General features: G+C 36.9%; 1 protein-coding gene across 1 annotated transcript; it reads right to left on the bottom strand.

Moving 5' to 3' along the window:
* Positions 1-64: 64 nt before the first annotated feature.
* KPNA5 (karyopherin subunit alpha 5) lies at positions 65-19,596 on the bottom strand. Its single transcript, XM_054393179.1, has 14 exons — positions 19,566-19,596; positions 17,309-17,442; positions 14,900-15,001; positions 14,718-14,817; positions 13,816-13,910; positions 12,816-12,947; positions 11,875-11,963; positions 10,840-10,939; positions 9,442-9,605; positions 8,596-8,674; positions 7,583-7,708; positions 6,996-7,123; positions 5,302-5,480; positions 65-3,660 (listed from the first exon to the last, which is right to left on the bottom strand). The coding sequence occupies exons 1-14, from the start codon at positions 19,567-19,569 to the stop codon at positions 3,473-3,475; spliced, it is 1,620 nt and encodes a 539-aa protein (XP_054249154.1). The 5' UTR covers positions 19,570-19,596; the 3' UTR covers positions 65-3,472.
* Positions 19,597-19,714: the final 118 nt, after the last annotated feature.

The raw sequence follows: 19,714 nt of genomic DNA on the forward strand, positions 1-19,714 counted from the left end.
TAGTTCAAGAAGCCACCCTTACTGACCCCCTAAATAAATACAACCAACATCTGTAAAATAGGTTTTATTGGTTTCTGTATGGTATTTGGAGTTTAACATTCCATAATATTGCATACTACTCATATGTGTTCTGGTACAGAAATGGGCCTTTGGCCTGGACTGAAAGATGCACTATTACTATCTGAAGTCAGAATAGGTAGTGTAGTTTCCATACATTATATGAAGATATTGTGCCATGAGTAACCAAAATTTCTCATTCCAGATGTCAGTGAACTCTTGAGGTCACAAGTTAAACTTCACATAGCAGTTGGCAAACCTATTACAAAATTCCTCAGTTGTCCAATTTAATAAATTTAACCCAACTGAAGAATTAACCGTGGAGGAAAGACAATAGTGCATCTTTTCTATTTTTTTTTAAGACAGACCCAACAATAAACATTTTCCAGTTGCAAACTTGTTCTACAGCTAACTTATTTCTGTGCCAACATTATTACTATTTTCTGATTGCTGCTAGCAACAGTGTTTAAAGCAAATACTAGAAAATTAAAAAGCTGTATGAACCAGTCCTCAGACAAAAGTGCAAGAATGAAAAAATTAGGTATGATTCAGTGTATCAAGAGTAGGGAACTAAAAAAATAATCTTATGCTTTGCATAGTTGCATAGATTAGCTCATCAGTATTCACATTTAAGCAGAACAAATGGTACCCTTTTAGTTAAACCCAACATCACACAATCCAAACCCCTGTGTTTTTTAACAGCCTTTGTAACTGAAGGGGCACTACAGATTCTATATGAAATATCAAACTCAAAGACATTTTCTCCTCACAGTTAATTTTTGTTTCATGCTGATTTGAGCTGTTTAGGCAACATCATCATATTCATGCTCCTACTTGCCAATGACTAGACCAGAGCTGACCTTAAGTCATCATCTCTGTATTAAATTATTTATTTATGTGCTTTTAACAAAGTGTGATGTAAACTCAGTGATAAAATAGGAGAGGCCATCCTGTAAAGTTAGCCTTTAAAGAAGAATTTCCATTATTTTAAAACAATCTTTAGGGTAAACCAAATGTTGAGTTTAAATTATGATTTTTCATTAGCCAAAGTCCATCCATTTTAGTTCCCTTTTGAAACCATTACATTTAAGTGTATCAGAGGCATGAAATAGAGTTTATCTGAACGCATAAAGTGCAGTCACTAACTGTTCACACACAGAATAATACACCCACAAAACTGAAGACATTCTTTCAAAACAAGTACAATACTTTAAATGCCCCCCCTTTTCTTGGCAAGTCTTTTAGTCAAGATTTTTATAGTTCAGATTTGGTTTAAATTAGAGAGGCTTATAGAAATGCAGTTTTTACAGGGTTCCTCCAAATAAAAAGCAGGCACAGCTGGTTATGTTATCACACAAGGTTGTCAGAAACCATGGAATACCCTGTTACCTGAATCATTTTCTTACACATTGAAATTCAGCATTTACTACTAATCCTTCCATGGTAGACTTCCATGATTGCTACCCTGTACTTTGAACAGATGGGAGGGAAACAAGGAAAACTATGAGAGTAAAAAGGGCACAAATACAATCATCTAGTAGTATATGAAAATTTGGCAGCTGTACTCAGTATTATCACACTATTCAAAACTGTTGTATGCTGTACAAATCTAGGTTTAAAGTGTCATTTGCTAAAATATCTCATTATTCAGAGTTCATAAAGCAACAGCACTCCTATTTACACATCTGACACTTCTATCTTCCACTAAAAAGACTTCAAAAGGGGTTTCTTTCCCCTCTCACTTAGTCAAAACTGACCATTAAATCTTAGAAAAATCCACTTCAAGTCCCACATTCAATTACAATATAGTTTATATTGCTGTAACATGAAAAAGAAACATCTGAACTTGCATGTAAAAAAAAAATCCCAAATATAAAATGGTATTGTAAATGATACCACCTTTAACCTGTATTTTTCAGTGCATTAAAATATTTAGTGATAAGCACAGTGCCATGGGGTAAGTAATTTGAAGTTTAAATTGCAGCTTTTTATAAAGCATGAAATGCTCTCATATGGAAAGGATTTCACTTAACCCAGGAATTTGATGTTAATACATTAATTACAGGTAATAAAAAATAATTACACTTCAGAGTTAACCCAAAGTATTCATTTCTCCAAATGAGATATACTGCTAACACACCAGAAACACTACTTATATGCAAGTCAAAGCAGAGCACACATTTTTCTGTATCCAGAATTAATATTAGAATTCTATCTCTTTTAGTGCTCAACAGCAAACACTGTATATTGTAGAGCCTAAATATTTTGATGACAGTAACTTCTAGTTAGTTTTGGTGTCCACATACTTAATGCTATTTACAATACAACAAACTTTTCCTTCAACTGGAAAGGAGTGATTCCCTATGAATTCTTCACTGCAGTACTTCTATTTTCTGACCAAAAGAAAACTGTGTTAGTTAACTTAAAGAACCATTCGAGTGGCAGTAGCATATTTGGTCAAATAAAACCCACACCACCTGCTGCCTAAACTTCTAAGGAGCTACTGTACTAGAGAGGCAGACATTGCAAAGTTTCTCAAACTCAAGTGGCATTACCACATTTTGATAGGAGACAGATGTAGACCATCTGCTTGGTGATCTGTGCAAATCACCACCTCTGTCATTTGTATCACAGCCTTCTTGTGGTAACAACAGCAACTGCAAAGTCCTGTATTTGTGGATGACTTTTAATGACATTTAGCAGCTTTAATTAGAGTCAACATCAAATGACCAGCAATTCGAAAACCTCTGAAATAAGTCCTCTTCAGAACAAGCTTTTTCATATATTCAAGATCATAGTAGGTAATTAGCATTATATATGTATATCTATTATGTCTTTAAATACATCTTATAAATAAATTGCAAGAGTGTATTGTAAAGTAAGTAATGCATAAAAGGTTTACAATTTAAATAAATATTTTTCACATTCCAATTCAGCTTCTTACAAGCTCATCTTTATTTCATGCCTTAGTTCTGAAGCAATGTTTTTGCTTCAATACAAGAGGTAGATTTGATAAGAGACTGGGCAAGTCAAGCCTACTGCCAAAAATGCAACTGTCAGTAACTGTATTGCTGATATGCAGTTTGAGACTACATGAGAAATTCAGATCTACTACCTAAAATCCTACCAAGTCTTAGCTTAACAGTTCTTGTTAAATCACATTTAATGCTTTACCTTAGACATCTTTACTCACAGTTGTTTTCTGTACAGAAGAGAGAATGAAAAACACAAAATACAAAACAAAGAACAGTTGTATCTAACACAATATATAAAAGTGCATGAGCTGCTTCTTCACCTATTTCTGCAAAACATATTTAACTTCTCCTCTAACTTTGGCCATAAAGAAAAGACCTCTGGAAAAAAACAAATAAAACTAAAACCCTACAAGTGTTTACATTTCCTTGTCTTCAGTAGTTCACAGCTGAAACCCCTCCATTGGAGCCTCCTGCTGCTGAAATACAAACTGCTGCTGACTTTCATCCACCTGAGGTGCAATACTGGAGTCCTCTTCTTCAACACCGAAGTAATGTTCTATGAGTTCAAAAGCCTTTTGGTAGATCTCTTGGTTTTCATGCCTCTGAAGAAATTCAATTTTATCAAGTCCTACATTCAAAACAAAACATTTTCAAAATTCAGTTGCTTAAATGAACGAGGAGTTCAAAGGGAAACAGCTTACAGTACAGTAGTACTTTCTAGATGAAAAAATGCAATCTCAAATCATCTCAATTCATTGGATATCACTGACTCTGAATTTCCTAACCCATGCATTTCTACTCTTGCATTTTTTGCTGTCCAAACTAATTTTAAAACTATGCTAAAAGAGTAGCAACCAGACTGAGGAGGAAGCTGTAGTGTTTACAAAGAAATATGCCTACAAAGAAACTGAATCTGTATAGAATTAGGATACTATAAAGCTGTTTACTAGAGCAAATTCCAATATCCCTATTTCTTTTCCTTTAATCTTTCAGTCTTCTCCAATTCTATCCCCTATTATGGAGTCATCATTGGGCACAATCTGGCATCTTTTTTCTAATTTCATTACAAGATTTGAAGATACTGTCCTTCCAAAGTCTTATTTGCAAGCTAGAGGACATAACCTCTGCTCTACTGGCTGAATTAAGTGCTTGGCAGTCAGTTGGGTTGATGCAAAACTCCTTTTTAGCTATGTAAGTTAATTCAGTTTTCACTTAAGTTGGATTAGGAAGAGACCTTCTGATTAACTGCAGAGGCCAGAGCTATGAGTGTGATATAATTAGCTGCTTCCCCTGCTTGATCTCTTACTGTACAGCTTCAGCAGCCTACTCTTAACTGGTTAAAGCACCTAGATGTTTCACAGCTGAAATTATGATCAGACTGAACATCTGGAACTGAATGTATTCCATTACAGCATTCAACACTTATTCCCCTCACACATTAGAATGCAAAATTAGGTTCTCCAAGTATGCACTTGATTTTAGAAATGAAGCTCTCTAACAGGGAATTCAGATTGAAAGGCTGCTTTACAGCATAGTGCCATCTAATCAGATATAATGTGGTCAACTAGAACTGCTATTAGCAGTTTGAGACAAATGTTTACTGATTTTGTTTTGTCAGAGCTACCAAACACCAGCCCCTACATAAATAATGCCAGATTCATTATAAGTCAGTATTGATATTCATTTTGTTAAATCAAAAGCATCAATGAATTCCACGAGTCATTTTAGTTTTGACAAAGCCTTTAAAGTGTGGTTTAATGCAGAAACTCATATTAAAATATGAGACAGAAACTAAGTACAAACATTTAACTTTATGATCTGAGGTTGATTTTGCTATTACTGATACTTGTTATCCTAAAAAATGATTCAGTTTTGGGATGTAAAACAAACTCTCATCTCACATCCCTGTTGGTAACAGAATGGTACCAGACAGGACTATATATTAAAATAATAAAACTACACTTAGGATTGGCTGAGAAACTTATGCCAACCATAGCTCAAACAGACTAGGACAGCTGCATGTTAAATATGTCTCTGGACATATTTCATAACCTGACCACAGACAAACATCCACAAGTATTTTACATTTAACCACTATTCCCATCATGTTATGATACTTTAATGTCCACTTATTCTTCAGGTAATTCAATATTAAACTTAATTACAAATTTCAAAATGGGTCAGAATGGTTTGGTTTTTTTTTTTTTTCTTTTGACAGCCTAACAAAAGGAAGTTCAGGTATGCAGTTTTACAAGAAATAATTTCTTACCATATGCTTCCTCTATAAGGGCACAGTAAGGATTAATGCCCATTCCATTTTGCTTAGACTCTTGCTCTCCAAGACGCAGAATATTTTCAAGTCCATTTAAAGCCACCTGTACTATTTTTGAATCCATCACAGTCAGGAGGTCACAAAGAGGCTTGGTACAACCTAGTGCTACCAAATACCTTTTAACAGCAGAAAAACAGAGGGGGGTGAGGGGAAAAAAGGACTGATAATCCAGCACATTTATTCTGACACACCAATCTAGCACTGTTGGTCCTTAACTTTGCTAAAAAGTGTCTGAAAAAGAAACCAAAATAAAATCTAAATCATGCAACAACATAAAGCCTTGTCTGAAATGGAATAAACATTTTCATTTATCCTTAGGAAGAAATTTAACATGCCTATGCCTAACTGGAGTATAGAATTTGTAGTCTTTTCAACTCCTTTCCACTTATGATCTTTAGATGTGTTTAAACAAATATGAGATAAAGTCAGTTTTAGCAATAAGTTCAGGTGTCTGAAATTCTGTAGTGGTAAAAATAAACACAGATAAGAACACTGAACACTGCTCTGTGCTAACACAGCCCACACTAGTAGTCTATTAAGACATTAACATTACCTCCTATAAAAGGGAAGGACATGATTATAAGCATAAAAAAAATAAATTGGAAAAAGCAATAGCTTACTTGGAACCCCAAATTTGCATCAAATTGTGTATGGACTTTTAGAAGCCAGAACCTGTGTCCTTGTTTATAGTGTGTAAGCAAAGCAAAGTCATGTTTGCCTGCATGACAAGGTTGCTTAAGTGTAGTTGGTGTGGTGGTGGTGGTGGATGATGTGTTGTGGTGGATGTGGGGCGAGTGTGGAGATGATGTGTTTGTGATGGTGATATGAGCAATCAAAATACCAAAAAACCACCCACAAACCTTCCTTACCTCTGATAAGGAACCACTTAGTGGTTATAAGAAAACCAGAGCTGTTTCCATTTTAAATAAACAAGCATGTACTTACTGCAACAGATCTCCCAAATGTGCTGGTGGAGTTCTCACATCACTTTCTGTTCTGGCTTCCAAATAACACACTGGCATTTATAAATCCATTTATCAGCTATTGATTGAAACTATGCTATACTGAGTATCCACAGAGACTCTTTAACTCTAGTCATTCAATAAGTCCAATTTTTGCAGCACAGAAACAGCTGCTAACAATAAAATTTCAAACTCTATCTTGAAAAACGTGTTTAGGTATCTGCCTTCAAGTCACACTGACAGCAAGTTTAAAATACAGGAAGAAACCACTAGAATTCCTGAAGTCTCTCCACCAAGATACAATCCCATTGCACAAGTTGTCTAAACAACTTTCCCAAATTTTTTAATTTTCAATCACTGAAACTGGTCATTAACTGTTACAATTGTGTCTGACAATATACTATGAACTCTGGAAGATAACCCTGTGAAAGCTTTAGGTGTAATATCACTGAAACAAAGCAGTACCAGTCAATTTATTAAGTGTACTGCTTAGATTTCACTCACTTTTCTCAATTTTCACCTGCTTAGTCCCTGTAGTACAGAAAGAATTCAAAGGAATTAGTTGTGTTCAGCATTTTGTTCCTGTGTTTGTCAAGATTCAAATGCAGAAATAAAAATGCCTTAGAGAAGATATTTAGACAGAGAAAATATTAACACACACAAACTTACCTGATCTGTTCAGGGGTTCCTCCTGATGTTGCATTAGTTATGGCCCATGCTGCTTCCTTTCTGGTGCGAAATTCAGCTTTTTGGAGAATTTCAATCAATATTGGAAAAATATTTGCGTCTATAACAGCCTAAGAGATGAAATTGTAATGTTTTAATGATGATAAGAGAATATACCAGTAGACAATGGTCCAAGAGGGGAAAAAACCTAACTAATGACATCATATCTAAATATCCTTTAATTTGTTTTATAAGCATCAACCAAATTCCTTTAAGAGACATTAATCAGTTTCTCCAGTAGTCCAGGTATGGTCTTACCAGGGCAGAGTAAAGGAGGAGGAGAACCTCACTAGACCTGCTGGACACACTTTTCTTAATGCACCTCAGGATGCTGTTGGCCCTCTTGGCAACAGGGGCATATTGCTGTCCCGTGGGTAACTTGCTGTCCACTAGGACTCCAAGGTCTTTCTCCATGGGACTGCTTTCTAGCAGTCAACGTACTATCTGTTTATTTCTCCTTGTGAAGCAAACACAAGCAAACTAGCAAAACGGAAACAAACCCAACCAAGTATCAAAACTACTGAATTTACCTGAATCTGAGCTCTGTTTCCTGCAGTAATGTTAGAAACAGTCCAGCACGCTTCTTTTCGAATAGATTCTTTGGGGCTACTAAGCAAGTGCAAGAGACAGGGTAATGCAGAGCAGTTTAGAATCACCTAAAATAATTTGAGAATTAGAAAATGTGTTGTACAATACACAACTACATAGAGGCTTGTGCAATATACAAATATATAAAAGCCCTTTACTGAAGATTTTTGCAACACTTGTAGATAACATCCTGCAAAAATGAAGTGTTCAGTGCTGTAGTATGCAAACAATCCAGCAATTTAAAACAATCTGCCCTCTATTAAGCTTAGACAAGAAGACTATCAACAAGACCAAATAAGGCTGCTTAAGGCTAGAGTAGGAATAACTCAGAAGTGTAAATCTGATTTGTGTAGTTATTTGTCCACTTGTTTAAGAGACAGAGATCTTCTGTTGAATTCCTTAGAAAAATTCTACCCTATAGAGCTCACCACAGAATTATTTCCTTATTTTCCCTTTACACTAGTTCTGTCAGCCCTTCAGTCACAATTTTATTTAAACCAAGAGCTGTCTTAGCAGTTCCTGCATTGCTTCAAACCCAGTTCCATTCCCTGAAATTAAAATTCCACATTTTTACAGAACAAGTCAGCAAGACTATCACATCCAAATTCATGGACCAATAAGTATGACTTGCTTAAAGTGAAAACTTTGGCTGCATTTGAAGACTTAAAAAATATAACAATAATAAAACAATTGACCCCCCCTTTAAGAGGAAATAAAAAAAAAAAAAGAAGGAAAAATGGGAAGGAACATTCTAAGTGCCATTAGGGAATGAAGTAATAGAGTGCTGTAAAAAAAAAAATTCTTCTAATTTAATGTTTAGAATAGCAGCTTAAACTGTCAAATTAACAATATAGACCTTTCACTGATGCATGCAGATCCCTGAAACATATTTTGTAACAATGTTTACATTAATTCTGTCCTGGTAATTCATTTTTCTTACATCAAAAAGTCTTACCTGTGTTTGGATATCATCTCCTGTAACAATATTTCCAACTGCTCTTAATGCAGGGGATACCACCTTGTAATCATTATGCCTGGAGACAAATATTAAATTGATTGACATTACCAAGTGTGAAAGTACAACTTTGCATTTTCAGTGAACAATGGTTTACTTCAGACACTAAATTTGTAGTTCTAGAAAACACTGCACTACTTCTTACACTTTCCCCCTATTTAGGCAATTTGCAAGCCCACAACTGAATTGCTGATTCAAGGAAAGGGCATCTCTATGGAACACAACTTAAGAGCAATCTATCTGTGATTCAAGTGCTGAGAACTACTCTCCCTGACCTGCTGTGCTGTCCTCATGTGAACACAGGGATTTAGTCTCCCTTTCTAGGAAAACAGCAAACCATAACCCAAATATACTGGAATAGTTCAAAAGTGGCACAAGCCTTTCTCTGGACTTTGCGAGTCTTAAGAACTGCCTGTATGGCAACTACATCTCCTAGGAAGGAAAGAAAACAAATGCAACAATCACATTTAAAAAAAAATAGGTGAGATGCTAATTTACAGTTCAAGGTCTTTCATCTTCACCTTTCTATTCCTTCATGTGAATGACATTCTACATTAAATATTAAGGGATATGAAGGAATACTTTGGAGAAACTTTTTTCACTGTTCATCTCAGGAAAAATCCCAGGAGCCAAGCAACCTAATAAGCATTGAGGAAGGCTTCAGACTCAATTCATGTTCACCACTTCTCAAAATACAAGTTCAAACTCAAGGTGAGAAAAAAACAACTCAATTGGGATTCATTAAACAGTACTGTAAGACACTTATTTGGTGAAGAGAAGACTTACATAAGCAGCTCTACCAATCTTCGACACACTCCAGAATCAATTACAGCTTGAATTTTATCATTGGGACCATCTGAAAGGTAAGATAGGGCCCAGCAGGCATCTGCTAGTACATCTGGGTCACTGCTAAACAACAGTCTTGATAAAACATTTAGGCAAGGAGCAACCTAGATTAAAGAAAAATACTGCATGAAATTAGGTGGTTTGTATTTTTCAAGTTTCAGAGAACATTCTGCAAAGGTATAAAGGTGCCAAACTATTTACTACCAAAGCACACAAGCTGATTAATGAATCAGGACCTAAGTGGAACACTCACTGATTAAACTAGATATCCAATTCAACCTGGCAAATTGGATAAATTCTGATTTACAGCCTATTTCTTTAGAGATATTATGGTATACAACCTGTACTAGGTAATGTAATAACTAATTAAGTAATATAATTAATAATAACTGTTCATCTTAAACAAAGACATCTGCTTTTATGGGTAACCAGATGATCAGGTGTTACTGAGGGGTCCCGAACCACTTGGGGAACAGAATTTCAAAGTAATAGTGTTTGGTTTTTTTTTTTTTACATTGCTGTCTTTGTAGGAGTATTGGAGGTTATTTGTAATACTCTATTTACAGTTGCTTTACCACTAAGAAACTCAGAGTAACTCACAGAAGAGTCAATGGTCACCAAGCCAAACCAAACAAGCAACAGCTGACTTCAGATCTCATTGCAACCATAGTTTCTGTCTTTAATATCATAGAATCATAAAATCAGTCAGGGTTGGAAGGGACCACAAGGATCATCTAGTTCCAACCCCCCTGCCATGGGCTGGGACACCTCACACTAGATCAGGCTGGCCAGAGCCTCATCCAGCCTGGCTGCAAACACCTCCAGGGATGGGGCCCCAACCACCTCCCTGGACAACCCATTCCAGGCTCATATCCTGCAAGTTCCACACAGACAAAGCCAAACCAACTAAACCATCTTAACACCACTTGAAAACCTGACAGGTTTCAGCAGTACAGCTTGGATATTTTATGTTCTTTTAGAATTCACACTCATAAAATACACATGAAAATTCAAAAAGTTTCATTTGTAACTCACATCCTCTAAAACAGATCTGGGGAAAATCCACCCCCAAGGGGTTTAGTGCTTAATCTATTATTTATCCATCATTTCATACCAGTAAATGACTATTTGCCTTTAGCTAACTACAATTTGGAGTTTTATTACTGATGGGTTTCAAAGTAGATGATTTTTGCACATACAACAAAAGGGCAAGACTGTGTGATTATATTAAAAAGATAAAAATGAGTCTATCTCCAAATTCAAAGACTGTATGTTACAACCCATTACAAAAACAAGAAGCCTTCAGTTTTCTGATTTCTCAAAATGAGTATTTTATACCTTACTGAAGTCTGGAGGTGGGTTTTTTCCTCTACAGAGATTTGAGAGAGCCCAGACTGCATTTCTAGTTGTTGTAAGACGATTCGAATTTGTTAACAGTCTGTCAAAGAGAGATAATAATATATTTTTTAATAATTTTTTACTGAAAAAGTCTTTTTCTATCTATTACCAACTGTACCTCAAATCAGGAAAAGAAATCCTAGTTTCAGTTTATTTCTCTTCATAGCTTACATGCTGCAAATGTTTTCTTAGAATCAACAGTTGAGTCTGAATAGAGTGGACATCTCATTTCCAAATCAGGTTTATGCGTACAAAAAAATCATTCAACTAATATTTTCTGAATGACTTCAGAAGAGGCTAGGAGCTGCAACTCTCCCATGATTTAATTTTCATGTTTTCATCCAAAGAATGCAATAAATAGTAATAATAATAATAAAAAACAGATCAGTAAAATATTAGAAATAAAAGACCCTCTAAAACAATTAACACTTTTGGTTTTGCTGAATAGAATGCAAAAGGATTGAACATCTGAAAAATTAGGTTCACTTTCAGATATGTACCAAAATACCTAACACTGTTAACCCTTTAATTACTTAGGGAAAGTAATCACATTCTCCTCTATTATTTTAAACTATTTTACAAGTGTTTTAAAGCATTATATTAAGGAATTGAACAAATTCTGCGTTGAATAAATTTTTTTCCCTGTGATGAAGACACTACATCTTTACAATAGGATGTAAGGTAAATTCTGGAATGATATTCCTAGTGAAGAGAAATCATCTGGTAGAATACAGCAAAGAAATTTTGTACCTTTGCAGTAACACTTTTCCCCTTTTGCAAACATTGGAAAGCTTCTACTTATGGACTAATCAAAGATATGCATGAAGCTTAGGTATTCAAAAACATTAGGCTCATAGCAATATAATAAAGAAACATTCTCTATTTGGCAAAAAGATATTGTTCTCAACTAAATTTTAAGTTTACAGTTATCTACACTTGTACACTATAGTTAGAGCATTAATTCATGATACTTACTCCAAGAGGGGTGATAATATTCCACAGTTTAAAACAAAGTCTCTGCATTCTGCATTATCACCAGCAATGTTACCAAGAGCCCACACTGCCTTAAAAAGCAAAGCATCTGAATGAATTTATACATGCTTACAAATCAGCTTTTACAGATCATCTATGCAATTTTTCAGCAAACATAACAGGATTTTTTTTAAAGCAGTATCATTCCAAACACAGATTTCAGAATACTGATTTCTATATTCCACCAAAGGAGTTTCCTACACCTGAAGTCACCTGCTATGAAAACATGTCCATTGATGTGCTTTCCAACAAAAATGATGCACCCACTCTTTTCAGTAGTTACATTTACTATGTGTAACAGTCAAAAAACTGTCTCCAAGTTGTAAACAATGTATGAGAAATTAAGTTAAAATCATGAACTTTCACTATATGAACTTCAGAATGTGCTAAATAAAAGCCAGTAAATTACTGCCTTTCTTAAACAACAAATACATCAAAACTACACCAAAAGAATGAAGTTCAGGAAAATGTTAATAAAGACTCTAACATAATAAGATGGAAAAGCAGAAGACTAAGAAATAAAGCTGCAAAATAACCTGGGGAAAAAAATCCAAGTTATTTTCTATTTTATTATTTCTACTGAAGTATTTTAGATCCTGTCTACCTCTAAATGTGCAATAGAAGTGAGATGCTTTCTTCAAATTACTCAATAGCATGACATAAAACAAAACAAAGGTAAATTCATAGAAACCTCAAAGAACCAGAGGGAAAGAAACCAAACAAAACCTACACTGAAGATATATTTTTTTTTATTTTCCTGGGGCCAAATCAACAGGCTGGTATGCAAATGCAGCTCAAAACCTCTCTAACCACACACAACCCAAAAAAAGACATTCATGAATTAATTTTTGCATAGTTACAGAACACCTCAGGAAATTAGTTACCTGCTCCTGTACATCTTCATGCTCTGAACTAAGCAACTTAATAAAAATTGGAACAGCTCCGGTTTCAATTACAACTTTGGTGTGTAGAAAAGTTCCAGATGCTATGTTTGTCAAAGCCCAAGCTGCTTCAAACTGTTGAGGAATGCAAAGACAACCACACATTAAACACCACAGCATTAAAAATTAAATTCATTAATAACAATTTGATGTGAGAGGTGCAGAGGTTAACTCTCCAACTTTTTTTTCCTTTCCACTGAAATGCAATTATCTTTGTAATTGGCAGTCACAAACAATCTCCATTTAATAAGAACCTTTAGATCATTTTTAGGTTTTAGCTTGCAACACTAACCGTAAGGAAGATTTCACATCTTTATAAACTAGTACAAATCCCTTCTGTTTACTCTGTATCAAGTTTAATTCTTCTATCATGGATGCATACAAGGCATAAGTGCCATTCCATGGGCTACCAAAAGCAGAGAAATCTAGTTATTCCTATTGTTAATGTACATATAGTTATACTAACATACATCATTAAATATGTTTCAAAGATTTTCTAAAAGATTTTCATACAAGCCTTTCAGTTTCCTAGTTTCCTTTTTTTTTTTTACCCCCTTCTTTTCTAAAATGTCAAATGAAAAGTACTGCAATATACTCAACACAAACAAAACTGATTCTGCTCACACATCAATGCTGGTGAACTTAATATACTCCTCTGGAAACCCTCTTGAACACAGTCTGCTTTCAACACCCAAGTAACAGAGCAGCTGAATACATAACCCTAACCCTAAAGACTACTATGAAGCTCACAAGAGCCAAGTCACAGTGTCAGTGGGAGTAACTGACATTGTAGGCAACTAAAATGTATAGCTTCAGTGGTTAAAAATAATTACATTTGTTCAACAGTAACAAAAAAACCCCACACACCACATGCATTCCAAAGCTCTTTTGGGAGGGTTTCTAATCTCATTGCAAACTCCTGAGCAGTACCAACCAAACTCACTTGCAGAGTGTAGTTCTCGCTCCTCTCTAGAAATTTCACAAATCTCTGTACTACTCCTGGCTTTTGTATGACTTCATCTATAGGTGGATTAGGCTCTAGGGAATACAAATAAACACATGTGTAAGTCTAACAACTAAGAACAAGCAAATTACTTTCTCAGTATGACAAGAAACGTGAATATGATTCTCAGTTCTTATCAGAATTTTTAGCATTCAAGTCATTTTAATCTCAAATGAAGGACCTCAGCTTTTGACTTTTAGAAGACTGCAGGATCATCTTCATGAAGTGCTACAATTCAGTAAAACACCCAACTATGTAAAATAACATGAACATATCTATGAGCCACTGACATTTTTATGACACATTATAAGACACTGTCCCTTTAGCAGCAGCTCAGAGTAGTGAAAGAGCAATCACAATTAAAAACTATTTTAAATGACCCAAGCATGCCTTTAACTATCATGCTATACAAATGCTGGCACTTATTTAAGACCTCATGTCTTACAGTCTCAACAAAACCAAACCAAGTTCTTTAGCAGCCAGGTAATTTCTCTCCCCTAACTACAAAATGAGAATGAGAAATTTAATCACTGCAACAAGTACTCTAAGTAATGTTATTGTGCAGCTAGTTAATACCCTGGACATCTAAATCAAAATATCCTTGCTTTTGTTACATTGTCTGAAAGACTTAACACTAGAATAATGAAGCTTTCTGTATTTAGCCATTAGATCGGAAGAGATTTGGCACAGTTTCTCTATAAACACAACTAGAAGTTTCAGCAAGCTCTATTCTAAGCTAAAACAAAACTAAAGGTTAACTGAATGTCTGACAAAAAGTCATGGTAACAACCAAAAGGAATAAACAAATTAAACAAAAACATCATCAGGCAACATTTACATACCTTTAGATAGCAATTTTCTGAATTTCTGCGTTGCTGTGAGCTGCTGATCAGGATCATCGGAGAAAATCATCTGCACCATATCTAATGTAATAACTTCTTCCTGAAAATGAAAGGAGGATTCCTCATGTCTAGTACTATGCACTTTAACAGGGGAGATTCTGAATACACTCTGAAGTAAATACCTCTGGAATAGGTACAGTAGAGCTGACATCAGGATCCTGAATTGGACTTTCTACCATAGATTCCTCATTGCCCGGCAGAGAAACGTTTCGGCGTTTAAACAGCTAAAAAGAAGGCATTTTGGGGAGACATTAGAACTTACCATGGACTGGATACTAATGCCATACATGTGAAATGTTTTCACCAGTACTAAACTATCTCAACTACTCACCTTCCTAGTCATCCTAGAAAATGGAATTCTACGTGAAAGTTTAAGTAATGTAAAGGAGAAAAACACTGCTATATCTGTAGCTTGATAGACTGCACCACAACACTTCTCAGAGACATTCAAAAACTGGAATTATTTTTAATTAGCAAATATCCGTAAAGTTTTCAACACGTAAGATAAAGAAGATGCAGATTTTTTGCTTTTAGTCTTTTATCCCTCACAATCAGCACTTATTTTTAAGCAGGAAGCAGTGTTCTACAAGCTGCTTTCTCTTTTTTAGTTTATAGGCTAAAATCATCAACACAGACCAATGTGTTTCAGCACATCGCATTCCTCCCTTCAACAGACAAAGAGCTGTGTGCTTTCTTTACATTACAATTAAACAGCATTTGCATTTCATATACAGTTGCAGAAAGATTAAAACAGAAACTTTATTTTAATATAGTTGAAGAAAATACAGCATAGCTTTAAGGTGAACTTTCCAATTATGTACCATTAAACATTCCAAAAAAATCACTTTACAATTGGCTGCATGCACTATCTACACTCAAAATGCACACCTGCACTTTAATGAGCTATGTTCAATGACTGCCTCCTCATTTTCTGGCATACAAGTAAACTGTTGATATTAGCCTGCTTTCTTCTAGAGACCAAACCTGCATTTTAATCTTTAATCCAGTTCCACACTTCAAACTACTGTCATTAATTCTAAGAAGATTATGTTGCTACCTTTAAATACATTTAAGTTAGAATTTCAGCCCATTGACTAGGATTTTATCATTAAGCATTTTAATAAAACCTCCTACTAAATCCTGAAGGTTCTGCCTTCTACATGTCCACAAACATCTAGGCTTCTGCTATTATGTATGCCCAAAAACTTCAGAAGCAACCCAATATTTGTATCTACCCATATTTCAAACAGGAACCTAAACCAAGGCATTCTATACCTTGATCAATGCATTTCTGGACAAGGCCCAGTCCTGGACACAAAACAATTGTAGAAATCCTGGATGCAAACAAGGTTCAATTGCATTTAAACCCACATAGGAAGAAGAAACAACATTCCTCTTGTGGAAGACCAGCCATTCTTTTCAGCACTCATCAAGGACACAGAAGCTCCTGGCTGATAAGTGTAAACTGTTATTGTTTAGGATCATGTTCTATCCACCAGTTGCCATCGCTCTGAAATAAAGGCAGCCTCATCTCCCTGCATAAACTTGCTCTCTCCATTTCACGAAGAGCAGAAAAACACCACTCCAACAAACTAAGATCAAGGAGAACATAACAGTATTCTCACTGTTACAACAACCAGCATGGGAGAGAAAACACCCATTATTTTCATAATTTATCTAGGGAGTGTTTTCTACAAACAAAAGGTTCAGCAGAACTGCCAACCAGTTGCCCACTTACAGGTCAATGCCCCAGTATCATTCTACTTCTTACTCTTACCTCTCTGGCCCACCTAATTTAAATTCTTTTTCCATGCAGTAGCACCACTTTCTCAGGAGAAGGCTAAGCATTCCCACCTCAGAGAAAACTGTAGATCAGTGCCTGGGACACTCTCTAGGTTGTGGGATACAAATTAGGCCACTTTAGACCAAGCAGAAAAACAAACTATATTCCTCACTTTCATGGAAAGAAAAAACTAAACAAACATTTTGGGAAAAGGAACTACCTCAAACCATGAAATTAGATAATGCTCTATGTACTCTGATCGCTAAAAATCCAATGAAGACAACTGAAGAGTTACATAGATTAGTTCAGGGATCACTAATTGGTAGCCACTTTACTAAGTCACGGCACAAAAACTCCTGGACAATTTGAAGTATGACTTCAAAGATTCAAATAAACCTCTCCCTTCTAAAAGTAAAACTCTGGCCCAAATTCTGGAAGACTAATCAAGATTTCTAATCCTTACTGGAAATAAGAGTATCCTTTCAGCCCAGTCTTACATGTTTAAACCTAGACTAAGGATTAAACTCAAGACACAAGTCTTGCCTCTGCATGCCCTAGTGACTTAAGAGGGCTTCTGTTCACTTTTTATGATCCTATTGAGAGGTTCCTGCTGCTTCCCAAGACTGTACAGAAAACAGATATTCAAGCTGCTGCTCTGGTTCCTGCGCTACAGCAGGAGTCTCCTCAAGTTCTTTCACATACCTGCAATTAGCTTCACAAGCACTCAACAGCTCACTGAAACACTTACCTGTTCTTCCCTCTTCTGCTTCCGAAGCTGGATGCCTTCCTCCTCTCTTCGTCTGCGCATTTCTTGGGGATTAAGTGCATTATTCTTGTAGCTTTTCATTCTGAAGTTATCTTTACCTGGACTTGCCATGTTGTCTATTAAAAATAAATTCAAAATTATTTGTCATCTCTTGAACTACACAAGTACCTACAGCAGCAGCTAAATACTCCTGTAGCTTCTTCCAATACCCAGTTCATCAACAAAAATCTCTAAGATAGAAATCACAGAAAAATATTTGCTTAGATAGGCATTTCTAAACTGCAGATTAAACTGCACTTCATCTCAGGGATCAGGTACTTCATTAAAGGGCAAAAGCTACTGAAAAATAAATGACAAGCCTAATGAGCAAACAAAAAAACCAAAAAACAGAAGATATTATGTCACTAAATTTCCATTCAGGAATTTGCTTCCTCCTCTCATAAAGAAGACATTAAATACATTAAAAAATAAGGACAAATCCCAGAAGAAAATCTGCAGTAATTACTGCTTTGTTTAACACCTAATTGCATTGCTGCTTTATTTTTTAAGCCTATCTTGCAAACATAACACAGGATCTAAGATTGTGCTGCACTTCCTTCTAGGCTGTCTGCAGAACAGCAACTTAAGGGTCAGCAGCACACAGCCACGCTTACTCTTTTCCATTTTAAACAAAATGATTGACTAATTCTAATTAACAGCTCTTTTGAAGGATTAGAGGATTAGAATCTGACTGTCATTTCAGGCATCTCAGTTGTGTGAAGATGAAAGTGATAAAACACGATTCAGTCACAAAAAGCATCAAGCTGACTTTAAAAGCTTGTTAATAGCATGGTGGTAGTCTAAAAAGTTAAGCTTCTCAGATGAAGCTTAGCATCTCAGATGAGAAATAACTGAAAAATATTGTTTAAGGTTCTGCACAAACTCTCACTTGTCTGGAACTGTTCCATAACAAGAAAACATCTGAACTACAGCTCTTAGGCTATGTATAATTCTCCATCGACTTCCACATTGGGGATACTTGTTTTCATCAGCAGCACCAAGGACTTCTGAGCAATAAACACAAACTATGGGAGGAAGACAGTCCACAGATTTAGCCTGACATCAATGAGACACTGAGGACTTAGCAGCCTGTTACACCCAAACACATTTGCCTCACCAGAACAAACTGCTGCCCTCTCTGGATCACAACGCTAAGTGTGTCACTGCCTAAAGCAACTTTCTTAATTGCCATTTAACTTTTGGCGTGCAATTTAAGAAGATCCTTTTTTCCAACAATGCTACTGGCTTAACTAGCCCCAGAATATTATCACTTCCTTAACCATTCCATGCCTTGCTAATTTAGTTGTGCCAATAAAACTGTCAGGCCAAGTAACGAAGCACACAAGAGAACACGGAATTCAAAGTAACTCAGTTTACATTGCCAGCTCTATAAAGACTTACAGAAGCTCAACCGGGAGGAAGTTCTCATCAAAACTATTTTCAAAAAGAAAAGCTTAGGAATGTACGGCTTCATTCCTCCCACAGGAGCTTTGGTGAAGGCAAAAAAACCTCATGAAGGCAAAAAGCCTAGCAGTCCCTGATCTATACAGGCTTTGCGCCTTCTGCATCTAGGTTCAAGTCTGCACTTTTGCTCTACAAAGCTACAACCCCCCCCACCCAGCACATCCTGCATCGCGCCCACTTGTTGTGCCTGGACTAAAACCTATCCGACTGACAGTCGCTTTTATTTTTTATTCCCTGCCTACATAAGGCTCCCTCAATAGCGAGCCTTTGCTGTACCACCGCCCCTCCCCGACTGGCAGCGCCGGGGGGAGGCCGGACATTGCCCGCCGGCTTCACAGCGCCGGGTCAGATCGCAGGTGCCCTTGCCGGGTTGTTCGGCCAAGAGGGCACCCACAGACAGCGATCAGCAAAGCTCTTCACCCACGGCCCTCCAACAGCGGGCGGCAAAGCCCCTCCTCCAGCGCAGAGCTGAGTAGCGGGAGGACAGCAGCTCTCCGAAGGCGAATAGCAGACAGATCTGGTCCCAGCACCCTCCGCTCCGTCTGGCGGAGACCGAGCTGCGGTGCGCGGCAACGCCCCGCTGCTGCCAGCCGCCCCCAAGCAAGCAGGAGACCGGCCTGCGCCGGCGAACCGTACAAGCAAGAAGCGAGGCACGCCACAGCACCGCAACCCACCCCTGAGGAAACCGCAGCCCCTCCTGCCCCTGCCCGCCGGCTGAGCGTTCGCCCGTCCTTACCCATCGAAGCGGAGACGCGCAGCGTCCGCTGCCCCCCAAGGGAGAAATCGCCAGCCCGCTGCGGAGCGCGGCGCCGGCAGTGGATCGCAATTCAAGATGGCGGACGCCGCTCACACTGCGCGACGCCCCGGCCGGGAGGGCGGAGCGTT

The sequence above is a fragment of the Indicator indicator genome, chromosome 27 (assembly GCF_027791375.1).
Source record: "Indicator indicator isolate 239-I01 chromosome 27, UM_Iind_1.1, whole genome shotgun sequence".
Classification (NCBI taxonomy): Eukaryota; Metazoa; Chordata; class Aves; order Piciformes; family Indicatoridae; genus Indicator; species Indicator indicator.